Below are 24,477 nucleotides of genomic sequence, written 5' to 3'. Positions count from 1 at the left end.
AATGGTATATTGCTCAAGCTAGGTATAGCAGAATAAAGTTGAAAAAAAGGAAAAAGAATAAATTCAAAAAGCTATAACTAAACTGCAAAGAAAAGAAGCAGAATTTTATAGTCAGTGTACTTTTATCACTTCTTGACCAGTTCAACTGGTTAGGGATAATGCTAAGAAAAAAGTAAAACAAAGATGAGAAAATTGAAAAAGAAAAATATCACTTGAAACTTGATTTTTTTTTTAAAAGAAAAAAAGAAAAAAAAAAGGAAAAAGAAAAGGGGGATTTTATTCCAACACTAAAAAAACAAAAGGAGTTTCTAGTGAGTGAAAAAAGAGAGAAAGAGGCTATTGGGGTAAGCAAGTGTGTTTATGTTTTTAAGAAAAGAAGATTATATTGTTCTACACCTTCTTCATGAAGAAATAAATTAATTTTCCCACATAATTAAGATTAGTTGTTATAATTTCAAAGCCATTTCTTTTCTTGATGTTAAAGTTATTACTTCCTTTTATGTTCAATTTTTGGATTAGTCCATTGACCAAGTTTTTAATGTATACTAATTATATGATAATGTAGGAAATAAAATTTGATTGTACTCCATAATCCACATATATAACTTTACAAAATACTGTAAACTATTACTAATATGTGTACCGTATTTTCCTTAATATAAGACTTAGAGTGAACGAATGATTCAAACTCCTTACAAAGGCAATTCAATTTGACAACTGGCAAAGCTGAATGAGAGTAGTTTTCCTAGTTAGTTAAATGCGTGGGATAGAGAACTCGTAATACTTGCTACCTTGGCTACATAGTGGATTGTGGAAGGGAAGGTACTAGTACTCCATAATCGCTATCTATACAACAATATATTATTATAAACTAAGTGTAAATTTACAAGTGGGGTCTAGAGATGGTAGAATGTACGCAGAGTTTATCTAACTTTGTGAGGTAGAGATATTGTTTCTAATAGTCCCTTGGTTCAAAAGAAAAGTTATCCAACCAGGAAGACAAGATCATGTCAATCAAATAGCAAGATACAAAGTAAATGCAACAACGAATGATCGATATATATAGACTTTACAAAATACTCAAAAGTATTAATTAATAGATACCCTCTTTTCCTTGGTATATTTTGAAGTTCTTTCCTCCAAAAAAAAAAAGAGTCACTTTAATTTGGCATAGCCGCGCCCTTACGTTATGAATCACACACATAGATCTATTTTAAATTCAGATGCTTTAATTTCCATCATGCAATAATGATCTGCCTAGAGATAAAGATAAAGAGATAAAGATAAAGAGATATCAAGTGCAAAAAACAAAACAAAAAACTATATTTTGAATTATATACAAGGGTTGGAAACAAATTAAAAGGAATTGGTTAAATAATATGCTTAAGGATGGAGTAGATAACTCCCATGTATGCATTCAAAGGAAAAACCTTGAAATGAAGGGTGTGTTCGATACGAAGGAAAATGTTTTTTTCCTCAAAAATATAAGTGAATTTCTTACGTTTCTTTTTTAGTGTTCACTAAACTTAACTAGTATTCTGAAAGCATTTGTACATAATCAAGATAAATATTATGGAAGATGGAAGGAGTGAGATTGAGGTGTGTCGGAGGACTGGTGGAAAGGACACAATTAATGTGGAATGTCATATGTGGAACTTAGTTTTTTCTAGAGAAAATATTTTTTTCAAAAATTTTAACTGATCAAACATTGAAAAATATTTTTCTCCGTACGAAACACACACAAAAGTGAAGATGAAACTATATAGAAGTGTGTATATATAGGGTAAAAAAAAACATAAATATTCTTCGACGTGCATGGAATTGCTGGTCCTTAGTTTTTCATGTGTGTCTCTTTTGCATGGTATCCTTGTACATCCTCGATCTTCCACTTGCTTTCATGTTAACTTTATATTCATATTAAAAATAAGTACAGAAATTAAAATAAAGACAGTTTCTATTATTTGATTAACTCTTGGAGTCGTTATATTAAAATCAAGATTTCATAAGCTCTACGATTAAATTCCAAAATATAATAATCAACTTACTATTCTTGGAATATTGTCTATTTAATAATATCCAAAAACACTAATTTCTATCGAGAGAAAGAATTGGCTTCTTGAAAATCCACTAGAGTCAGATCAGTAGAGGAGTTTACGCTCTATTAAGAACCCATATATAGTGATCAACTTCTTATAGTATAAATATTCCTTTTAATTTGGTCACAATTGAAATGAAGGAAGAGAAAATAGTTACTAAAAGAGTAAGTGACTTAAGAAAATTGTGGCAAAATATGATATTGGACATAGATAATATATATATGTATATTTAGAAGTGGATATATACATATATAGAACTATAGAAGCTAAAAAGAAAAAGAAATATAATGGAAGCGATAAAGTTGAGCATTAATATGTAGTAGTATTACAAAAGATCAAATGAGGTGTTACATGTACATAAAATCCTACATTATCAAACTCTCCATTTAATCTAATTAATCTAAGGGACCTATTTCTTCTTCAGTTAATCTCATGTTTACCCCTCCCCAGTATTTTAACATCATATTGAAAATAAAAACTTACACTAAAACTTAAGTAACAACAACAACAAAAAAGACAAAAATTAAAGTCATAACAACTTGAGTTTTTACTAAGTTTATCACAAGACTTGAATCTTGAACATGACTTGTTTGTCCACTGCTTCCCAAATTCCAACTAAATTTTCATCTCCATTTGCTAATTCCTCATGAGTTGCAACATTCAAATCCAATATACTTTCATCATCTCCAATATTTTCTTGATTTTTCTCCTTAGAATAATCTTGATTGTAATCATCATCATCACATTTCTTTGTAACTGATGAACTTAAGCTCTCAGAGGTAAAAATGATTATAGCATCTTTAAAAGACACTAAATCACTATCAGAAGGTGTTAATCTTCCAGTTTCTATTGATTTCTTGATACCCTTTTGTGAAAAGGTATCAACTTGATCAATATCTTCCATGAAGAAAACTCTGCTTGGATTTTCTTGAATTGCATCAGCAAATCTCTCAAGATAACTCCTTCCATGTTCATTTCTTGATCTTTTCTTGTTACTAATCACTTCTTGATTATGATCAGTTGAATCAGATTTTGCTGATGAAAAGCTGCTGATTCCAATGGAAATAAAGCTATGATCTTCTTCTTCTGATGAACCAAACGCGATTTTCGCCAATTCTCTTGAAATTTTCTCCTTTCCTTCAGAATCACCACCTAAAAAGAACAACCAAGATTCTTTCTTTTTTGACCTACATTCAAGAATTGTACTTACTATCTCAGGAATGATGTCTTTTTGCCATGGAACTTTTTTCTCCAATGCCTTACAAAGGACTTTCATGTTCTCTGAATTGAACTCCTTGAATCTATCAATGTTCTCAATGTATCCACTTGCTTCACTTGAAGAAGCAGAATTTGGACTTGAATTAGGATTGGATAAAAGCTCTGGCTTTGTACTACTAATGACTTCATTTGGATCAGATATGAAGAATTGATGTTCTTTTGGTGATTGATTTGGTTCAAAAATGACAGGCCAATTCAAAAGACTTTTATGCAACTTGGTGGAACTTTTCATCATGTGGTCATTTGAAGAGGATATTGAATTAGAGGAACAAGGAGATGGTGATGAAGATAGTGGATTAATTAAGCCTTTCTCAAGAAAATGAGGTTGTTGTTGTTTATGAACAGAACTGCAAATAGAATTCCACTTCTTGCATAGATCTAACATCAATTCAGATTCCTGAAAAACAAACAGAACCAAGAAACAAAAAATTAGTCTTTAATAAGACAGGTTGTCTACTATAACATGTTATAATATATAAGTCAATTATTTCTTAAAATGATGTCGCTCAATTAATAGTTATTATCTTTGTCTTTCTTCTTGATTCTAATTTTTTTCAACAAAGAAAGTGACTTTCTGAGATAATAACTATTAATTGATTAGAAGAGTACTACTTTCATGCATGCAAATTCAAGATTAGGATTAATGGAATAAAATAAGGACCTTTTGATTGTTTTTTTGTTTGTGCTCTTCCTTGTACTTTTGGAGCCATAAAGGCAAACTTGAGCTGGAATAAGTTGTTGACTCAGTTTTAACTTGTATGCTTGAAATGGTTTTAGCTTCTTTGTTGAAATTGGCTAAACAATCAGCACAGCAAGTTAGATTCTTCTCAACTCCAGCTCTACCAAGTGACCAGCTTGAACCATCCATTGCTGCCTTGTTCCTAAAGTGACTATGCAAATCACTACAGAAAAAAAGAAGAAGAGGAAAGTTTAAAGAAAGCCCCAACTTATGTAACAACAGCAGCATATCCAGTGTAATCTCATAAGTGGAGTCTGGGGAGGGTAGAGTATACGCACATCTTACCCCTACCTTGTAAGGTAAAAAAGTTGTTTCCTATAGACCCACGACTCAAGGAAAAAACATATCAAAAAAGAAATAACGAAAGTGAAGAAATCATAGCAAGACGAAGAAAATAAAAATAGTATCTTTATTTTTGTCTTTATTTTCTTGGAAATATTTACCTTGTAAGATTGAGGCTGAGACCCAAACTTCCAACAGGAATGGTAAGTGGATAAAGATCCCAAAGGGTCTGTAAAGAAGGATATCCAGTTTTACACTTTGTGTAAGTTTGAAAACTTGCAATTCCAAGAAGCCATAGCCTTCCATTTTCTCCCATTGCACTATTCAACAATCTACTAAGCTCCATTATCATGTGTTCAACAGGAGAATAGTAACTAATATTCCTTTGTTGTTCACCATATTTTGTCCAAAACTCAGATACCCACCTAAGATCACCTAAATACAAAACAACCCCTCTATTCATATAGTTTTTTACTAAAGTCCTAAGCTCTCTAAGTTTGATCTCAAACTCTTCTCTTGAAACATTTCTAAGTGTGAAAAGTGGGACACTTATGAATTGCACATGTTTCATGTCTCCTTGAACTTCACCTTTATTAAACTTATCTATAACTCCTCTAATAACCCCTTCAGCTGTTGCTAAACACTCACCAATAACAACAATGTTTCTCCTTTTCTTGGAATTCATCATACTTTCCACAACACTCATCACATCATCATTCTTTGTAACTTGATGTTGTCCTGTTTTACTAAGTGACAAATTTAGTACATGATGACTAGTTGATGATGATGTTATTTGTGACATGTTGGTGTTGTTGTTTCCTAGTACTAATGGCTTTGTGCTAGTAATAATCTCCATACTAGAAACAACTTGTTCTACATTGTTTTTCACTTGTGTACTAGAAAAACCAGCTTCCCTCATGACTCTACTAATACTTGGATCATCAAGAATTGAGATGACTAGTTGTTCTATCTCTACTTTGAGGGCTAAGATTGGTTGTTGTTGATTCTCTATCGATCCACGACGTTGATGAGCTTGAGCCCTTTTGAATGCAGCAACTAAGGCATTAGAAAGTGAAGGGAGATGTGAATGAGGACCTAAAATTGGACTTGAAACAGAAGTGGGAAGTCTATTAAGTGCAACATTGAAACAAAGTTCAAGTGCTTTGCATTGAAGTGGATGTGTATGGGATTGAAGACAAGCTCTTTTAAGAAGACCAGTGGAAGATGAAAGCATAGCACTTGCTACATGAAGAGGAGTAACTTGTGCATGACCTCTTCTTCTAGCTAAGTTCACAGCTTGTTTTACTATACTTGAAGATTCACAAGTTAATGATTGTTGGAAAGTATAACCGCCCGTCCTCATGTTAGAACGTCGATTAATTGATTTATGATTCAGAATAGCGTTATATAAGTTGAAAGAAAGAAAAATTCAAGATTTTGGATTCTTGAATTTCATAACAAGTGAAGGGAATTAATAGGAGTTAAAAAGAAGTGAGGGGGAGTTTGTTCTTTTCTTGTAGTTGTTGGTTTAGTATGAGAAAGTGGAAAGCATGTGAGATAAAGCTAAATTGTCTCTCTCTTTCTTTCTTTTTGGCTCTCATATAAAGGGATAAAGGCAAAATGGATATTTAGAAGTTGGACTAAGCTAGTTAGCTTTTTTTAGAAATAATTAATTAAGAATGATTCAAATAAATTTAGGCTATACTAAACTTTTTTTATGAAAAACAAAACATGTGGGCTTTATCTTTCACAGATTTGTATAAAGGGTAATTTAGATTACAAGAGTTACTTTTTTTGGCTTGGCTACAAATTACTTCTAGCAACAAAGTTAAGGGGGGGAGAAAATGATAAAAATGGTGCCTTATATTTGGAGGTAGGTTAAAAATGGCCCTTTTGGTATATTTTAAGTAGTTTTAGTCCTTTCTGTTTGTCAAAAGTGAGCATTTTATTTCTTAGTTAAATATTTAAAAAAATTGGAAACTGTGAAAATATAGGAGTTAACATGAATTCACATTTGGAGTAAAAATATGTTTATTATTTGTGATTTATGAGGTGCAATTTATGATGTTCTGTTATCTGTTTTTTTTTTTTTACATCTCTTGTAGTTTTGTGTAGCAATTTATGAGATTTGAAGGAAATTTCTTGGTGTTATGGTTAAAAAGGAATTTCACTATTCCAATTAAATCTAACGGTCAGAGTTTGTTATACAAATGACCAACTCACTTTTGAAAAACTTAGAAGAATCAAAACTATCCAATAGCAAATTTCAAAGACCAATTTGAACTAACACCAAACATTGAGGACTATATTTATCATTTTTTCTATTTAAGAGTGTGGCCTATCTACTAACAAAATGAATTTAAACCATGGTTTAAATCCTAACAAAAATAAAAACCTCTAAATGACTTTAATTTTTGTATCTATGTACAAGCAATTCCATCGTTAATCAATTATACAAAAAAAATATTTCAATAAAAATAAAATAGTCAAATTTTCAACATCTAAATAATATATTAATACTATTTTATATACATGCTAGTATTATGATAAATATATATGAATTATTTATGAACTTGATTCACACAGACAAGCATCGAAACCCTTTTTTTCCTTCGGAAGCTTTTATAGTGACTAAATACCATATCTAATATTAAAAAAAAAAGATAAAATACATATCAAATATCATATATTAAAATCCCAATATCAAAAAAAAATTGTATTATTTCCACCCTAGTTATGAGTATACAAAATTGAGTGATGAGTATGATATGAATAGTAGTTTTATAAATCAGAACTTTGGTATAAAAAAAGAGAAAAGGTGATAATGAGGACTGACTGTCGGTTTGAAGGAATTGGGAAGTGTGTGTTGAAGCTTCAATAATCTTCTTTCTCTTTTAACACTCAAAAAGAGTAAGGAATAAAGCTTTCTTTGGATGATTACTACCTAAAAAGTATTCTTTAAAAAGATGATGATTGGCATTTTATTCTAATCATTATTAATATATATATATATATATATATATATATATATATATATATATATATATATATATATATATATATATATTGATTAGATCATCTTCTTCTTCTTTCTTTCTTTCTTTTTTTTTGGGTGAAAAGAAGATCATTATTTGCTTGGTAGGATAATTAACTAAATTTCATCAAAATCTAAGAAAGGCAAATTCAGAATTTAAATTATGAATTTAATTTTAAAAATAATTTTTTTATGTTGTTCAGAATCTCCAAAATGTTATTATATTCATGTTGATTCTTTCAAATATACATTATTTTTAGAAAATTTGATACACGCCTATTGATATATTTGAAGAGTTTGAATAATATAATATCTCACGTAACTTTTCTTCTCCTCTAATATATAATCGTGGTATTTAAATAAGCTTGCACATATATAGGTTAATTTTATAAGGCACCTACTACGTTATATTGACACAAGTATTGGATAACGTTGTCAATCAAAATATGGATAAATTAAAAATCACATACTCTCTTTATCCTTATTTATTTGATGATGTTCGATTGGGCATGAAGTTTAAGAATGAATTTATGTCAAAAACTTTTAAATTTGTGATCCATAAATAAGCCATAGATACATTTATGGTTATAAATCATCTCATTAGGAATAAAATAAAAAGTTTGAAGTTAAATTGTTACTAAATATAAAAAAAATGTCATTATCTTTTGAAATAACTAAAAAGAAAAGAATGTCACGTAAATTAATATAGAGAGAATAGTATTTTTGTCTCGACTGAAATTTTGAACTTGAGACTTCATAATTCTCAATAATTTTATCAACCACATACTCTTGGATGCTAACTTTTTGGAATGACTAAAATAAAAAAAAATATCACATAAATTAATATTGTATAAAAAAAAAAAATGGTCGCATTGATATTTTGAACTTAAACTTGAGATTTGATCATTCTCAATAATTTTATCAACTACAAGACCATATCCTTGAATGCTAATTTTTTGGGGTTATATCTTTATAACATTTTGTAATTATGTATTTAATTGTTGTTAAAAAAAATTCTCTTTTTCTTTTTTTTCCTTTTAAACTTTTGTGTTTCGAGAATAAAGTTATAATAATGGCCCACATAGGTTATTTTGTTTTCATAAAAAGATATCCATCTAATCTTTAATCATATGCATGATCGTACAATAATTTTCGAGAGTGCATTTTTATAATTTTAAGCACTAATAATTCATGAATCATGACATATATTGTCTAGCACGTTATGAAATTAGAAATATATGAGCTTATATTTTGCGTACTAATCATATAAAGAATTTTACTTAATAGAATTAAATTGATTTACGATTTTAACTTGTTATATCAAGCTTGGTATGGTAAGTTAAAACAAAACTAGAACGATAATTTATCATAACTAAAAACTTCATTAATAGTATAATTTATTTATTTTTAAACCAACCATATATATAACAAACTCATAATCAAATGATAAGAACTATATCCCAACCATATAAAACAAAAAAAGAAGTGGGTGTTCTCAGCCCATCACACTCTGGACTGACCCAGTACATTCTGGGCCTTGGTTAGTAGGCTAATTAATTGAAGATAGATAGTTCAGAAATACCTCATATACCGGCGAAATTATTTCAGAAATGACAAACATATTAAGTTTATACGAATTAGGGCATATTTCATTTAAAAAGCCCAAAGGGCATATTTCATTTTAAAAAAAAAATATTAAGTTTAATAACTTTCTATGGGCATAGTTTTTCAAATTACTCTTCATAGTTATATTTATGTTTGCTATGGTCATTAACATTTGTATATCTCACTGCATTATACGAATTAGGCTTTTTCGTTTGTATATCTCGTTGCATTATACAAATTGGACTTTTAAAGAGATTTGTATATTTACTATATATTCGCTTTCAGATTTGTATATTCGCTTCCATGTTTGTATATCCACTTCTAGATTTGTATATTTATTTCTATATTTGTATATTCACTGTCAAATTTGCTTTAGAGACTTGTATATTCGTTTCTAGATTTGTATGTGAGCCTCCAGATTTGTATAATAAATTTTTTTATTAAATTATACCCAATTCGTGTAATTAATTGAAACTATACCCTTATCACATAATAATAGTATAATATTTGTCAATTCACAGAATTTTCCCAATTAAATTTGGGAAAATTATCGTATTAGATATACATTCATACTATACATACTAATTCTCATATACCTTCAAATAATTATGTATTTTACTACTAATTAAAAGTTTTCTATCATATAATGAGAAAGATATATCCGAATTACATGTAGTTTTGCTGCCTCATACACTTAAATAGGGAGAAAAGCGAGCAAAATGAGGAGGGAGGCGAGCGAGATAGTCACGTATACCAGATACATGCGAATCACACTAAATACACACTAGATACAAGTATTTATATGTATTTGGTATACCAGATATATGGGAGAGTAGCGAGAGAGGTGGGAGGGAGGTGAGAGAGAATTATTTATGCAACTCAGATACATGCGAATCTACTTAGATACAGTATATTTAGAACAAATTATCTAATTTTGACCCCATGTATCCAAATATACGTGTATTTGGATGCACCAAAATTTGGTAAGATTCGTAATATTGCAAATTAGAGTGTATCTAAATAATTAGCTCCTAAACTAGAGAGATATCTGTAAGTTTTCCATTAAATTTCAATAGCTATAATTTAAATTTTGGGCAAATTAGACAAAACGCCCACTAGGTTAAATTTCTTACATAAAAATAGCTCACTTTATATTGCAATAAGTGGTCATTCGGCACTTTTGTCTTTCAAAATTTGGCAAGTTTTCTTCTTCTTCATCCTTATTCTTCGTCTTCCCTTTGTCTTCGTCTTCGTCTTCTACTATCCTCCTCCTCCTTCTTCTTCTTAAAAAAAGTCGACGTACGGCAAACGTGAATCATTTTGAGCGATTATATATCAAAAGACTCAAAAATCGAAAGGATTTCATATCTAAAATTTGGGACTATTTAGAATTGATCGAGATTGAATAGTTAGTGTATATTTCATGTATACTCAGTGTATAGTTAATATATAATGATCATATTCTTTTGTTTGAGTTTATCAAAATATATAGTTAATATATAGCTCAGTGTAGTTAAATTATATTGTATAATTAGTGTACACCTTCTATACTTTGGCAAACTATATTATATAGTCCGTGTATACTTCTTACGACTTGTGACTACTTATTATGTGTCACGACCAAAAATGGGCCATGAGTGGCACCCACCCTTAACCTCCTAGGTGGGAGAACCAACGATACAAACCCCAACTTATAAAATATAACAACAACGCGGAAGCTCAAACTTATAAAGTAAGAATTAACAATCCACAAGAGTTTACTACATAACGTTCCCCAAAATCTAAAAGTCATCACATCAAGGACATATAATTCTAAAATACTAAGTCTAGAATGTCAAATACTAAAATAAAATAAGTGACATAGTTCTTGTCCGAACACTAAGGATATCATGTCATGACTAAGAGAATCCATCATCAGCTAAAAGGATAGCTCACCCTGAAATCTTATGAACTAGAGACTGACTAGAGCTGAGGTCGAGTCGAAGTCGGTAGAACACTCGCTGCACCCCATAAAATAAAACAAGAAAAGATACAAGTAGGGGTCAGTACAAGACAACATGTACTGAGTAGGTATCATCGGCCGACTCAAAATAGGAATCAATATGCAATAAGTAATAGCAGGAAATCAACCGTAGCACTTAACAGGTGGCAACCAACAAGATCAAGATCAAGTGACAACACAATGAACAATTTCATAACCAATCAACAATATTAAGATCACACAATGAACAATTTCATAACCAATCAACAATATTAAGATCACACATGAGGACTCAAGCCTCCATATCACACTCTTTTGGAAAATGAGTTATTGGAGATTAGGTAGTATTAAGTCATTTTAATTTATTTTCCTTTAATATTATCGTATCGGAATGTGACACCCGATCCAAATATACCGTGTCGGAATGTGACACCCGATCCAAATATATTATGTCGGAATGTGACAACCGATCCAAATATATCGTGTCGGAATGTGACACCCGATCCAAATATACCGTGTTAGAATGTGACACCCAATCCAAATATAATTAATTTATCATTCTTCATGATTACATTTTACTTCATTAACAATATTTCATCAAGCCTTCTTTATTCAAGACACCATTTTTGATAGGGCAAGTTCAAGATTATGGATTTCACGGTCTCGGAATTTCAGACCAATCACAACAACATATCAACCATCCAAACCACAATAATTAAATGCATAGTAAACTTCACACGTTACTCAATGAATATCAATCACTATTAAAAGTCTATCTATGATATAGAATAAAAACCATAACCTACCTCAATCGAATAACCGAAGTAAAGCAAGCTAATCCACCAATGTCTTTCCCCTTCTTCAATGCATCAGACCAATCTCAATCTATCAAATATATGATATTTATAAGTAAACTAATCCGTAAACACCAATATTATATATATGTTTAACCTAGCCCCAATAACTCACTCAATTCTATAAATACGTTCCTAATCTTAATATCACTTAACATGTCAACTCCCATATTTTATGAATTTCAAAACTAGGATTAAACCTCAATTAAATTAAATAATCACTTTAAAACTTGAACCTCTCGTAACGCTTTCGAATGATCAAAATATATTCAAATACATAATCTTCATAAGAATATGAATCCAATGACACTCATATAGCTATATTTATTTTCGGATAAAAAATTGGTCAAAAAGTCATCCCGAGTCATTAAAGTCAAATCTGAAATTTTCTTTCCGATTATGTTCACTCATGATAAAATAAATTCACATGTCAAATTTCAGCTAAAACGGATCGTTATTCGACCCTCAAATCAAGATTTTATGTGAAGAACCTTAGGGTCATATTTCCTTATTTTAGCATTATTTCTCCACCAATATACCGTAAAAATATGTTCATAATTGCATAAAAATTTAATGAAAAGGATGAGAATTACCTTGATAGTTTGGTGGAATGAAAATCCTTATTTTTCTCTTCCCCTTTATTTTTCTTTTCCCCTTTCTTTTCTTTCTTCCTCCGTATTTTTCCCCCCAGTTTCTGCGTTCTGTTCTTGTCGCTGTTCTCTTCATTTTTTTTTATTTTTTTTCTTTCTTTTTGCTCCAACTAATTATATATAAAAATTTATAAATCCTATCCTTTTCCTTTAATAATTGTTATAGAGTATTAATTAAATTAACATTTTAACCCACTAATTAAATAAATTATCGAAGTTTTTCCCTCAACTAAATAATCGTAATTATCAAAAAATCCAAAATACCCAATTAAAAATTTACGGGATGAGTCTTTTATGAACTAAAAATTCCTAATACTCAAAACGATTTAATGGGTCGTTACATTATGTAAATTAAACAAAATTATATTTGATAACACCCAATTTTGGCTCTCCACAACGTAAATTAGTTATCGAGTTTCTTTAACTTTCGAACATTTGAAAATAATTAGCTTTTATAAAAATAAAGATATTTTCATGTTTTTCTTAACTCTTCTTATCTTTTTATATAATTTTGGTATAATATACATATTTCTATATAACTATATCTTTAATTACTATTTATGTGGCTATTCAAAAATCATTTCAAAAAGATTTTATTTTTAACTAAATACAATGTTAATTAAGTTAGTTTAATTATAGTTTGTATTTTTAAAATTTTTAGTTTATAACTTTAAAAAAAAACTCGTTCTCCCACATCGAAAATCCTTGAGGGATTTGGGGTTTTTGGACCTATATAAAGGTTCATATATTCTCATTAAGATGAGGGAGAAGTGGAAGGTCTTTTTAGACATCCAAAAGTTAGATTTTTTTTTTACTTGGCTAGGATTTTGGACTCTTGTCCCCAACCTAAAAGTTGTGAAAATTTCTAGCTTTTAATCTATATTTTACTTCGAGAAAAATAGGAGATTGAAGTCAAAATTTAGGCTAAGAACAAAGTTCTTATAACGTCGAAACCCGCGAAGGTTCGAGTCTAAATTTTTAATTTTTCTTTTTGTGGATTGGAGTTCCATCAAGCCCTTGGGTAGTGGTGAAGTCATCTTCCGCTCGTCGTCGGTAAAATCTTTTCTCATCTTTATTTTATTTAATTATTTCATATTTTATATTTAGTTGATTCGTAATTTTTTTTAGTTAGCATGTATTGAGAATAACTAGATTAATGATAGAAATTTCTTATAGTTAACATGTGTCAGGATTAATTAGCTAGCATGTGTTAGAATTATTTTATGAAAGTTCTTAGTTTTGTTCATTATTTTTTCAAGTAGTTGTTTTTGACAATATATATTTTCATATTTTCAATTTCTTCTTTTAACATGATTTAGATAACAAAAATATGCTTAAGTTATTATTTCGTTAGAACTTTCATAACCTAATTGATTTATTTTTTAAAAAAAAATTTGAGTTAGTATAGCATATATATTAATTCCTTAGTCCTTTAGTTACTTGAATATATTTCTTCTTTTATTTCCTTTGTCTACATATATACATGTTGTTAGTCAGCTCTAAGATGCCCATCAATTTGATACCTTAAAATATTATGATATATTCCTTGGTTTTAGCTTAAAATGAGTAGATGCTTATGTAATTTTATTTTGGTGCATGTAATATCAATTTGAGTCCATCTTTGGACTTCATTTTTGCATATCGTTGAGTTTTTAGTCTCTCATCATCTTGTTCGAATGGCTGAAAAGTTGATACATGGAAAGGAAACTAATATTTATGGTTTGAATATTGATATTGGGCTGTATACATGGAATACAAGTGGAAAACAATGTTGTATATACTGATATACAGTATATATGCAGTCCGATATGCAAGAAAACAATGCTATAAACAATGATATATAGTGTATATACAGTTTGATGTATAACAGATACAGGGAACAAATAGGTGGTATACAGTGTGTGTATATAGTTTGATATACAGAAATAATACTGTATATACTGTATATAGTGTATATACAATCCAATAAACAGTGTATATATAGCTGTGATATAAGTGGAATTGTGTTTAAGGCCCAAAACGCAGATGACCCAACAGCTTAGTCCAGGCGTACAGAAACTAAGTGTCGTGCCATATTTTCATGTGTTATTTATTATTTATTTATATTGATTCGGGTTGTAATAATTTATTTACTTATGTTATTTATACTTGCTTAGATATTAATTTTAATTTATTTTAATTTAATTAAATTACCCTAAAGGTAAACCAATTTATTTTAATTTACTCTTTAAATGATTTTCTACCTTATTTAGTCATTTGATAAATTTTTACTTTTTTTTCATACATGTATATTATTTTCAATGTTTAAGTTTGATCATTTTTTAAAAAAATAATTTTAAAGTCTTCATTTTCTTTTAAATTAATATTTTCAAAAATTAGTCAAATAATTTTTCAAATCGTCGGATAACCACGCGTTAGTGATCACTTTGAATGCTAGCACCTTCTCAAAGTGAAAATAAGAAGTTAAGAACCTTTTACCCTTTTTCTCTAATTTTAAGACTTAAATCTGTTAGAGTCTTTAAAATTAAGGTTTCTTAATTTTCTTAAAAATTAAGTGGCGACTCTCTTTTCTAAAATCAATTTCTTCTCTAAAAGTTTAAATTAATTTTAAACCGTCTTTTTTCTGAAATAACAATATTTATTGTAAACTAATTACTTTATTGTATATATTTGAAACAAACTTACAATGTTTATTTTGATTGTTACTTAAATTTTGATGTATCGTATCATTTAAATTCATCGTTATATAACGACGAAATTTTTTATTTTGTGTAACCACTGATTTAGTGTGATCGCATCGTTACCTTAATATTTTCTTTTCATTGTGTTTTTATTTATTATTTAATTATCATATTTTATTTTTTATCCTACATTTTTATTGCAACTCTACCTTTTACCTTATTTTCTTGTAAGTTTATCAATCAAATTATTCATATGTGACTAAGGCTGGGGACGGAACCGGCACTTACCGGTACCGTTGCTGGTCTGGCTCCAGTTTTGATCCAATCTGATCTGTGCCGATAGGGGTATGGGGTAGGGTTACGGAATAGGTAATGGGATGGAGGGGTTAGGGGTTATCGGTCCGTCCCGGTTTGGTTTGTGCCAGTACCGGTCCGGTCCGTTATGTGCCAGATTTTTAATATTTTTTTTAATAATATAGCTGTTGTTCTAGCTGTTGGATGGGCCCACCCAAACGGCTAGAACAACCCCCAACCCTCCAAATAACCTCCTACCCCTCCCCCCTCTTTATTTTTTTATATCCTAAAGTTTATAAAAATAACATTTAGGTCCTATTTTTTAACTATAAAACCCCCCACCACTTCTCAATTTTTACACACTTATTTCTACTCTCTCAATTCTCAACTCTCAACTCTTTCAAGTTCTAAAATACTCTCTTTAGTGTTATTACTTATTAAATTCTATTAATTGGAGAATTTTGGTGGATTAAAATTTTGGAGCATCTTCAAGCTTCAAGATTCATTCCAACTTACAATTTTCGGCTTTTACGTCTGCTTTTACGCACACGTTCGATACATTCATTTCAACTTACAATTTTGATCTATTTAGTCTTTATTAGTTTACTTATTTATTTGTTTGTGTTTAATTTATGTAATATATTTAATTTGCATATTTGTAAAATTTTAATAGTTCACTTATTTAGTCTTCACTAGTTTACTTATTTATTTGTTTGTGTTTAATTTTTGTATTATATTTAATTTACATATTTGTAAAATTTTAATATGAATTTTGGAGATAAAAATATTTCAAGAAAAGGTAAAAAAATCAATTTTGAGTAGTGTTGGTAATGTTTTAACAAAAAAAAAATTTGGTTGTAGTTCTTCTAAATCTAAAACTGGACAACCACCATTACATATTAATACGGATGATTATACGCATATAAATGATACTTATTTTGATATTGATAGTAATACTCAATTAGACCATGAATATTTAGATAGAAGATATGGTAATTTTGATGAATTACTAGATGATGATGATGATAATGTAGATAATGATGATATTGATACTTTTGATGATGATGAAACTGAGCCACATACGGCTACTAGTCTTTTTCATGCTCTCGCTCTCGCTCCCTCTCCCATTCCCCCTGTACATCTTAGTAGAGCTAAGTCTAAGCTTGAACATAAAAAAAATCTGTTGTTTGGCAATTTATGACTCAAAGTGAAGATAAAACTAAAGCAATTGTAATAAATGTAAACATGTCATGAACTATAAAACTGCGGAAAGGCTGGTGGTGCAAGGCATTTACGAAATCATTTGATGGGTTGTTGTAAAAGAGAATTTTTGGAAGCTAACGCGATAGCGGGTGTAATAAAAAATGGTACGCCCCTTCTTGATTCATCTGTAGGAGTAGAAGGCTCTAACATGGTAGAATCGACATTAAACCCTTCTAATATTTCTGGCCTTAGTACACATCGATCATATAATAAAGAAAGAGATCTAGAAGAATTAGCTAAAATGATCATTGTTACTGGATTGCCTTTAGTTTTGGTGAAAATTCTGGTTTATTCATTATATTATATTAGTGTATAATCCTTCGTTTAATGGTTTTTCAAGAAACACTATTAAAAAGACCATTTTTGATTATCAAGGCCAATATTTTCATTATCTTCGTTGTTTATTTAATTATAATACTTGTATAATAGCTATAACTTTTGATATGAGCCGTAGTGTAAATGGTAATGATTATGTTACAATTATTGGTCATTGGATTGATGAAATTTTAAATTTACAAAAATATATTTTGGATTACAAAAGTTGTGAAGTTTTAAAAATCGATGCTTATATTGCTCAAACTATTTTAAGAGTTACCGAGTTTTTTGGAATAACTAATAAAATAATGAGTGTCACTTTAGACAATGTTTCTAATAATACAATTGTTAGTGATATTTTAAAAGGTGTACTTAGCCCTATTTATGATGATGATTTTTATATTAGATGTGCTGCACATATCTATAATTTAATTGTTAGAGATAATATAGCAATGTATAATAATGGTTGATTTAAATGTGAATTTGCATGTCATTTTATTTTTAAATGTCAAGTAAAATCTAGACGTAAAGAATTTGAAAATAGGTGCCATAAATTTAATCTCCCATATAGAAAAATTCCAAAAACTGTTGCTACTAGGTGAAATTCTTTATATGAAATGCTTAAGGTAGCTTATGAATATAAAAAACCTTTGCAAATGGTTTGGAATGCTTATAATGCAAATATGGATTATAGACTTTCAGAAACAGATTGGGATGACGTAAAAGAACTTGAGGAGTTTTTAAAAGTTTTTTTCTTAGTTACAAAGTAAATTTCTGGACTTTATTACCCTACTATTTGTTCCGTTTTATCAAATATTTGTGCAATTTCAACTAAATTTTATGATTATCGAAATAAATAAAAATTTAAAGATTCTATTGCTAAGACGATTGAAAAATTTTAAAAATATTTTTTTCTATTCCTCAATTTTTTAACTGCTTGTTTATTAAATCCAACATACAAAGAAGTTGATGCATCACTAGTGGTTGAAAAAATTTATTTAAATTTAGGTATTAAAGATGATGAAGAACCTAGTTTATCCACGGTTAAATATAGTATTAAAAATGAAACTAGAAAATTATATGACTTGTATAATTCTATAATTTTAAATAAAGTAGTACGTCAAGAAGAACCCCAAACATCTAAATGTAAATATTCTGAAGATAATATTGATGATATGTTAGAAAGTTATCTAGGACTTACTTCTAACGAAAAAAATGATTTTGATGAATTTCTTAATCAGGGAACGGAAAACATTAAGGATGCAGAAGACAAACCCGATCTTTTGAATTGGTGAAGGAACCGCGGCAAGGCATTTTCAAAGCTTCAACGGGTTGTTTGAGATTTGTTTACTATTCAGGCATCTTCAGTAGCTTCGAAGGGAGCTTTTAGTGCATCCAAATTTCAAATATGAGATAATAGGTATTCGTTAGCATCTGACAACTTACAGATATCAATATTATTTAGGGATTGGATTAATGCGGAGTGTAGGAATTTTGAGCGTCCGACACTACCTGTCCAATTTGAATATGATGTTGACAATATTTTGGCAGATTCTAGTGAAGACGGAATGGATGCATTGGAGGAACAAACTATACAACCACTTCCGGAATAAGTAACTAGAGAAATGTTAGAAGAATTAAGACAAGACTATTTTGGAGAGTACAAATATTAGATAATTAGAAACCTAATTAAAACAGAACCCTTTCTAGAATGTGGCTGTGTCGATTAGGTACTCTTCTAATATTTTTAAATTGTAATATAAATTGTACTAATTACTTTTTTATAAATAAAATAATAGGCTATTCACCTTAATTTTTTTAATTATTATCTTCAATTTAAGTCAAGTATTTTTCATGTATTTTAATTTTCAAATATTTCAAACTTTAAAACTTTAAAAGTTTAAACTTCTATTTTTAAATTTGAAATTTAAACTTTAAAAATTCAAACTTTAAAAGTTCGAAATTTGAAATTTAAACTTGAAAAATGTATTTTGGAAGAAACATTAAATTAATAATGTATTTTAGATTTTTTAATTCATTAATTAAATTGATTTAACTAATTAAAAATAATAATTAAATTTTAAAATACTGGTTCGGTCCGTCCTGGTTCCGTCCTGGTATGTACTGGACTGGGACGATCATTATAGAAATTATCGGTCCGTACTGGTACTGGTCCGGTCCGGTTCCAGACGAAACCACCATTTTCATGGTCGGTTCCGGTAGATACCAGTTCGGTTGTCCCGACTTCTGTTCCGCTGCCACACTTATGTGTGACATTATGTAACAGTGGATAACAATACAATCTATTTAAATATTATATTCATTAGAATAATACACTACAATACAATACTCCGTCTATTTCATATTAATTGAATTTCTAGAGTTTTTTTCATTGTTCAAAATAGTTGAATTATTCAAAGTTCAAGAGAAATGTTTAAAACTTTTTTCATGTTTACCCTTTGCATTAATGAAATTTTGTAATTTTCTAAGAGTTAAACTACACTACTTACAAAATTATATTCCAATAAAAAACTCATTGTATTTATGATTTCACATTTAATCTTCTATATGATGTTGATTAAACAAAAGGGTAATAGAGTAAAATATGATTCAATTTTATTCTTCAAATATTTTTTTAATATGTGTACATTACCTTAAAAATTCAATTAATATAAAATAAAAAAAGTATTATACAATATAATACAATAAATACATTATGAAACAATACCTCCTGAACTTCCATCTTGACAATAAAATTCAGTTTTTTATTATTTCTAAGTTACAGACTATCAAGAATATTATTCTACAACTAACAACGATTAGTGAAATCACACGACATGGGTCTGGGATCAAGAATATTATTCTATTGTATAAATAATAAGCTCAAAAGGGTTTCTACATTTTTTCAACAGCCAGCTTTGCTCGAGCTACTGCGCCTGCTGCTTCGAACAGGTAACTATAACCCTTCTCTTCTCTGAAAATTACCTTGGATTTTCATGTTTAGCTTCAAATTCTGACTTGAGATTGTTTGAATTCAATCTAAAAGAAGCGTTGTGGAGTAATTTGCTAGGATTTGTGATTTTTTTTTATAAAAAAAACCATTTTTTTTTATAAAAAAAACCATTTTTTTTTGCTTTGGAGTATCTTCAAATTGATTTGTTTATTGAGGATTTACTGGTTGATTCAATCTCAGTTATAGTTGTATATGTCTGAGAAATCATTACTAGAGCTATGTTGTGTTGGTATCTAGAGGAATTACAGGGAAGATATACTAAAATGAGGTTTGAAATGTATACCATGAGAGATAAAATTAGGAATGGAGATATTTAAGATAAGGTGGGTGTGCCCTTTGTAGTGGACAAGACAAAGGAAAGCGAGACTGAGCTGGTTCGTATATGTGAGGAGAAGATGTGCAGATGTCCGAGTGAGGAGCTACGAGAGGTTGTTATGGTAGGTTTAAGGATAGGTAGAGGTAGATCAAAGAAATATCAAAAAAAAGTGATTAGACAGGATATGTCACATCTTCAGTTTACCAAAGACATGACCTTGATAGGAGGTCGTGGATTAGGGCAGAAGGTTTGTAGGCAATTGATCGTTGTCTCGCTTTCCTACGGATAGGCTTGGTGGTAGTTTGGTGCACCATACCTGTTTCTTTGTTCATACCAGTAGTAGTAACTCGTAGTTTCCTGTCCTATGATTTTTGTTACACCCCGTTGTTTCCTGTGCTTCGGTTATCACATTATTTAGCTATTCTTATTGTTCCTTTTTTTCATATTATTTGGTATGCCCTCTTTACTTTTGTATGTTTCTTTTTCAAACTGCTTTGATATGTGTTACTTGAGTTAATGGTCTTTCGGAAACAACCTCATTACCTCTACGAGGTAAGATAAAGTCTGAGTATACTCTACCCTCCCCAGACCCCACCTATGGAATTACCCTGGTTATGATGTTGTTGTTGTTGTAAGATTCAAAATGTATGAAATGACTGCCCAATGAATATGTCAAAGACCCAATCTCTTTTTTGTTCCATGATTTGTGGTTTGCAGAATCTTGAAAGAGAAGTGGTTTTAGTTAGTTAGTGTGTGTGGAGGCTTGTTTAGTTTTTTTTTTTTTGAATATAAACTCATCTGTTTGCCTTTGATTCTAGTGGTAAAAGAGTTTGGTTAGTGCTTATGCTGCAGAAATTTCATATTTTCTCTTCTACCTACGTGCAATGATTTTCTTGGTCTTTGCTTGTGAGATAGTACTACTGTTGTTTCAGATTGTTTCTTTAGAAAATAGAAATTAATAAAGTTGCATTGTCCTTATCATTGAAAATCAGGTGTAGATTTCAGCCTAGACGGGGGTTTGATTTTGTACTTACTGTATTGCTGAACTTACATTTATTTGCTGGGGCAGTTGCTCCTGGACTAGGAACCCTCTCTACTACATGAAGCCCTGGAGTATATAAGAAGTTGAAATTATAGATATGAACTACCTGCTTACATTTAAGATGTCTTCATGAAAATAGATCATAATTGACTTACATTTAAAATGTCTCCATGAAAGTAGATCGTAAGTGAATATTGAAGTATCCATATGAACCACTTACATGCTATCATACCCATTTGACACGGGAATGTCAAACCAGATGAAGTGTCCAGGCACTAAAAGTGTTGGATAATCAAGAGAAGCTAGTCTTAAAGGTATTCTATCATGAGAAGATGATAGAGGGTAATCGTGATTTGATAAAGGCTTGGTTGCTGCTAATTCTTAAGATGTATACTCTCCTGTTGTACTCCACTTCTGTATTTCAAGGAATGCCATTTCTTTTTGGTAGTCAGGGGTGAGTTGGTTAATTTTTTTTATTTCTTTTCAAAGAAGAAATATCCTCAATTGTGTGTGATGAAGTCCAATTGTGGAAAATGATACCATTCATATCTAGACCTCAGCCTATTTGCATGTGTAACTTGTTAATGCAAGATAAAACCAATAAGAAATCAGGTTATTATGTCCACAGTTTGTAATGACAGAAAGGTGTTGGATGACTAAATGATATTTCTCCTCTAAACCATTTTGATAGCTAAAAAAGCTTTAAGGTGCTGAAAAATGTGCATTATCTGGTTTAATTACTTTTGATTGTTTAATTGAGATTGTCAACTTTTTACTTATTGATGAAGTTCCTTTGTTAAATGCTTAGTAGTACGTACTTGAGAATATACCTGTAACTTCTATTCTACTTCTATTCTGACATTATCTTTCTCACTTATCTTCTGAATTTTACATTCCCGATCGGCGTGGACTCTAATTTGTCTTCAATTTGCTTCCTAGGTCAGGCTAATTTGTAGCTCAGCTTGTGGTAGTATCAATTTGCAATGGCAGATGGCCAAGAAAATGACAAGAATATTGAAATATGGAAAATGAAAAAGTTAATCAAAGCCCTTGAATCTGCAAGAGGAAATGGTACCAGTATGATCTCTCTTATTATTCCTCCTGGTGATCAGATATCTAGGATTACCAAGATGTTGGCGGAAGAATATGGTACTGCATCAAATATTAAGAGCAGAGTAAATCGTCAGTCTGTTCTTGGTGCAATAACGTCTGCCCAGCAGAGGCTTAAACTGTATAATAAGGTACCTCCTAATGGTTTGGTCCTTTATACTGGAACTATAATGACTGAAGATGGGAAGGAAAAGAAGGTAACCTTTGACCTTACACCTTTTAAGCCCATAAACGCATCTCTGTACCTATGTGACAACAAGTTTCACACGGGACCTCTGGGTGAGCTTTTGGAATCAGATGAGAAGTTTGGTTTCATCGTCATGGATGGTAATGGCACTCTTTTTGGGACCTTAAGTGGCAACACTAGGGAAATCCTTCATAAATTCACTGTCGACCTTCCCAAGAAGCATGGAAGAGGAGGTCAATCAGCTCTTCGATTTGCTCGTCTTCGAATGGAGAAACGCCATAACTATGTGAGGAAGACGGCAGAGCTTGCTACTCAGTTCTTCATTAATCCAGCCACTAGTCAGCCAAATGTATCTGGACTAATACTTGCTGGGTCAGCTGATTTCAAGACGGAGCTGAGCCAGTCTGATATGTTTGATCCACGTTTACAGGCAAAGATACTTAATGTGGTTGATGTGTCCTATGGTGGGGAAAATGGATTCAGTCAGGCCATTGAGCTATCTGCTGAGATTCTCTCAAATGTGAAGTTCATACAAGAAAAACGCTTGATAGGAAAATTCTTTGAGGAAATCAGTCAAGATACTGGAAAGTATGTATTTGGTGTGGATGACACAATAAAAGCTCTGGAGATGGGAGCTGTTGAAACTCTTGTTGTTTGGGAAAATCTTGATATAAACCGTTATGTGCTGAAAAATAGTGTTTCCAATGAGATTGTCATTAAGCACCTAAACAAGGACCAAGAGGCTGATCAAAGTAACTTCAAGGATACTGAAAATTCAGCTGAATTGGAGGTCCAGGACAAAATGCCGCTATTGGAGTGGTTTGCCAATGAGTACAAAACCTTTGGTTGTTCACTGGAGTTTGTCACTAACAGGTCTCAAGAGGGGTCACAGTTCTGCCGAGGATTCGGCGGCATTGGGGGAATCCTTCGTTACCAGCTTGACATGCGTTCGTTTGATGAGCCTTCTGATGAAGATGAATATTTTGAGGATTCTGATTAAGCTTTATTTCTGTCTCCTTAGCCCAGATGATGGATAAAGAGATGCAATTTGTTGAAAGTTTGAGGGTAACTTAGTAATGAGTTTCCTGCTATCATCCTTAGTATTTATCACTGAGTCTTTGCTGTTGTTAAAAATTGTTTTCCTTTCCTTTACATGTGAAACAGGTTTCTTTTTGGGACCATCTTCAATTGGAAATAGGACTTCTTATTGTTTATGAGCCTATCCACCTTACCCTTGTGAGTTTGCTATTGCTGTTATGAACTATGTCTTGTTTGTAATGGGGTTTAAATTGCTAGTTGGAACCGCGACCCACCTTGCTATTTCATTTCCTCCTATGCAAACAACATCCATTGTTATCAACCTTGAATTTTTTATTTTGCTGTATTGTCTATGCTGCGTAGGAGTTCATTTTCAATTTACATTGGATCGATTTTTAAGAGTTGCACCCAATTATTTGTCATTTTTTCAGTTCTTGATTAGAAGTCAGTTTTCTGCATTAAGTTGTGGCAATGAAGCTTTAAGTGAAAGATGGCAACACCTCAATGCTTACTGAATAACCTTACAAAAGATGATGTTATCAAGACTGCAGGTTAATAATGGAATCTGAAGTGGTAGCATCTCTCTTAAGTACTCTACACTTACATAGGATTAGCATGGGGTAGGTTTGGATAGAAAGCTAATATCTAAGTTCTTCCTCAGAAAAACAAAGAAATGATGATCTTGTGCATCTGAGTGAA

The 24,477-nt window shown here is 30.6% G+C and overlaps 2 protein-coding genes across 3 annotated transcripts; one reads left to right on the top strand and one right to left on the bottom strand.

The window, feature by feature from the left end:
* Positions 1–2,398: 2,398 nt before the first annotated feature.
* On the bottom strand, positions 2,399–5,894 carry LOC129900239 (protein SMAX1-LIKE 3-like). Its single transcript, XM_055975167.1, has 3 exons — positions 4,557–5,894; positions 4,036–4,276; positions 2,399–3,771 (listed from the first exon to the last, which is right to left on the bottom strand). Exons 1-3 carry the CDS (start codon positions 5,756–5,758, stop codon positions 2,656–2,658), a joined length of 2,559 nt encoding a protein of 852 aa, XP_055831142.1. The 5' UTR covers positions 5,759–5,894; the 3' UTR covers positions 2,399–2,655.
* Positions 5,895–19,922: 14,028 nt separating this feature from the next.
* Positions 19,923–24,042, top strand: LOC129900223 (eukaryotic peptide chain release factor subunit 1-3-like). Of its 2 annotated transcripts, none has more exons than XM_055975149.1 (2): positions 19,923–20,024; positions 22,383–24,042. In XM_055975149.1, exon 2 carries the CDS (start codon positions 22,427–22,429, stop codon positions 23,738–23,740), a length of 1,314 nt encoding a protein of 437 aa, XP_055831124.1. In that variant the 5' UTR covers positions 19,923–20,024; positions 22,383–22,426; the 3' UTR covers positions 23,741–24,042. The 2 variants fall into 2 exon arrangements, with proteins under 2 accessions (XP_055831124.1, XP_055831131.1); XM_055975156.1 differs by having other exon boundaries at positions 19,928–20,024; positions 22,388–24,042.
* Positions 24,043–24,477: the final 435 nt, after the last annotated feature.

The sequence above is a fragment of the Solanum dulcamara genome, chromosome 1 (assembly GCF_947179165.1).
Source record: "Solanum dulcamara chromosome 1, daSolDulc1.2, whole genome shotgun sequence".
NCBI classification, from domain to species: Eukaryota; Viridiplantae; Streptophyta; class Magnoliopsida; order Solanales; family Solanaceae; genus Solanum; species Solanum dulcamara.
Note: the sequence above shows the minus strand (reverse complement) of the source record. Positions and strands in the feature narration are given on the sequence as shown.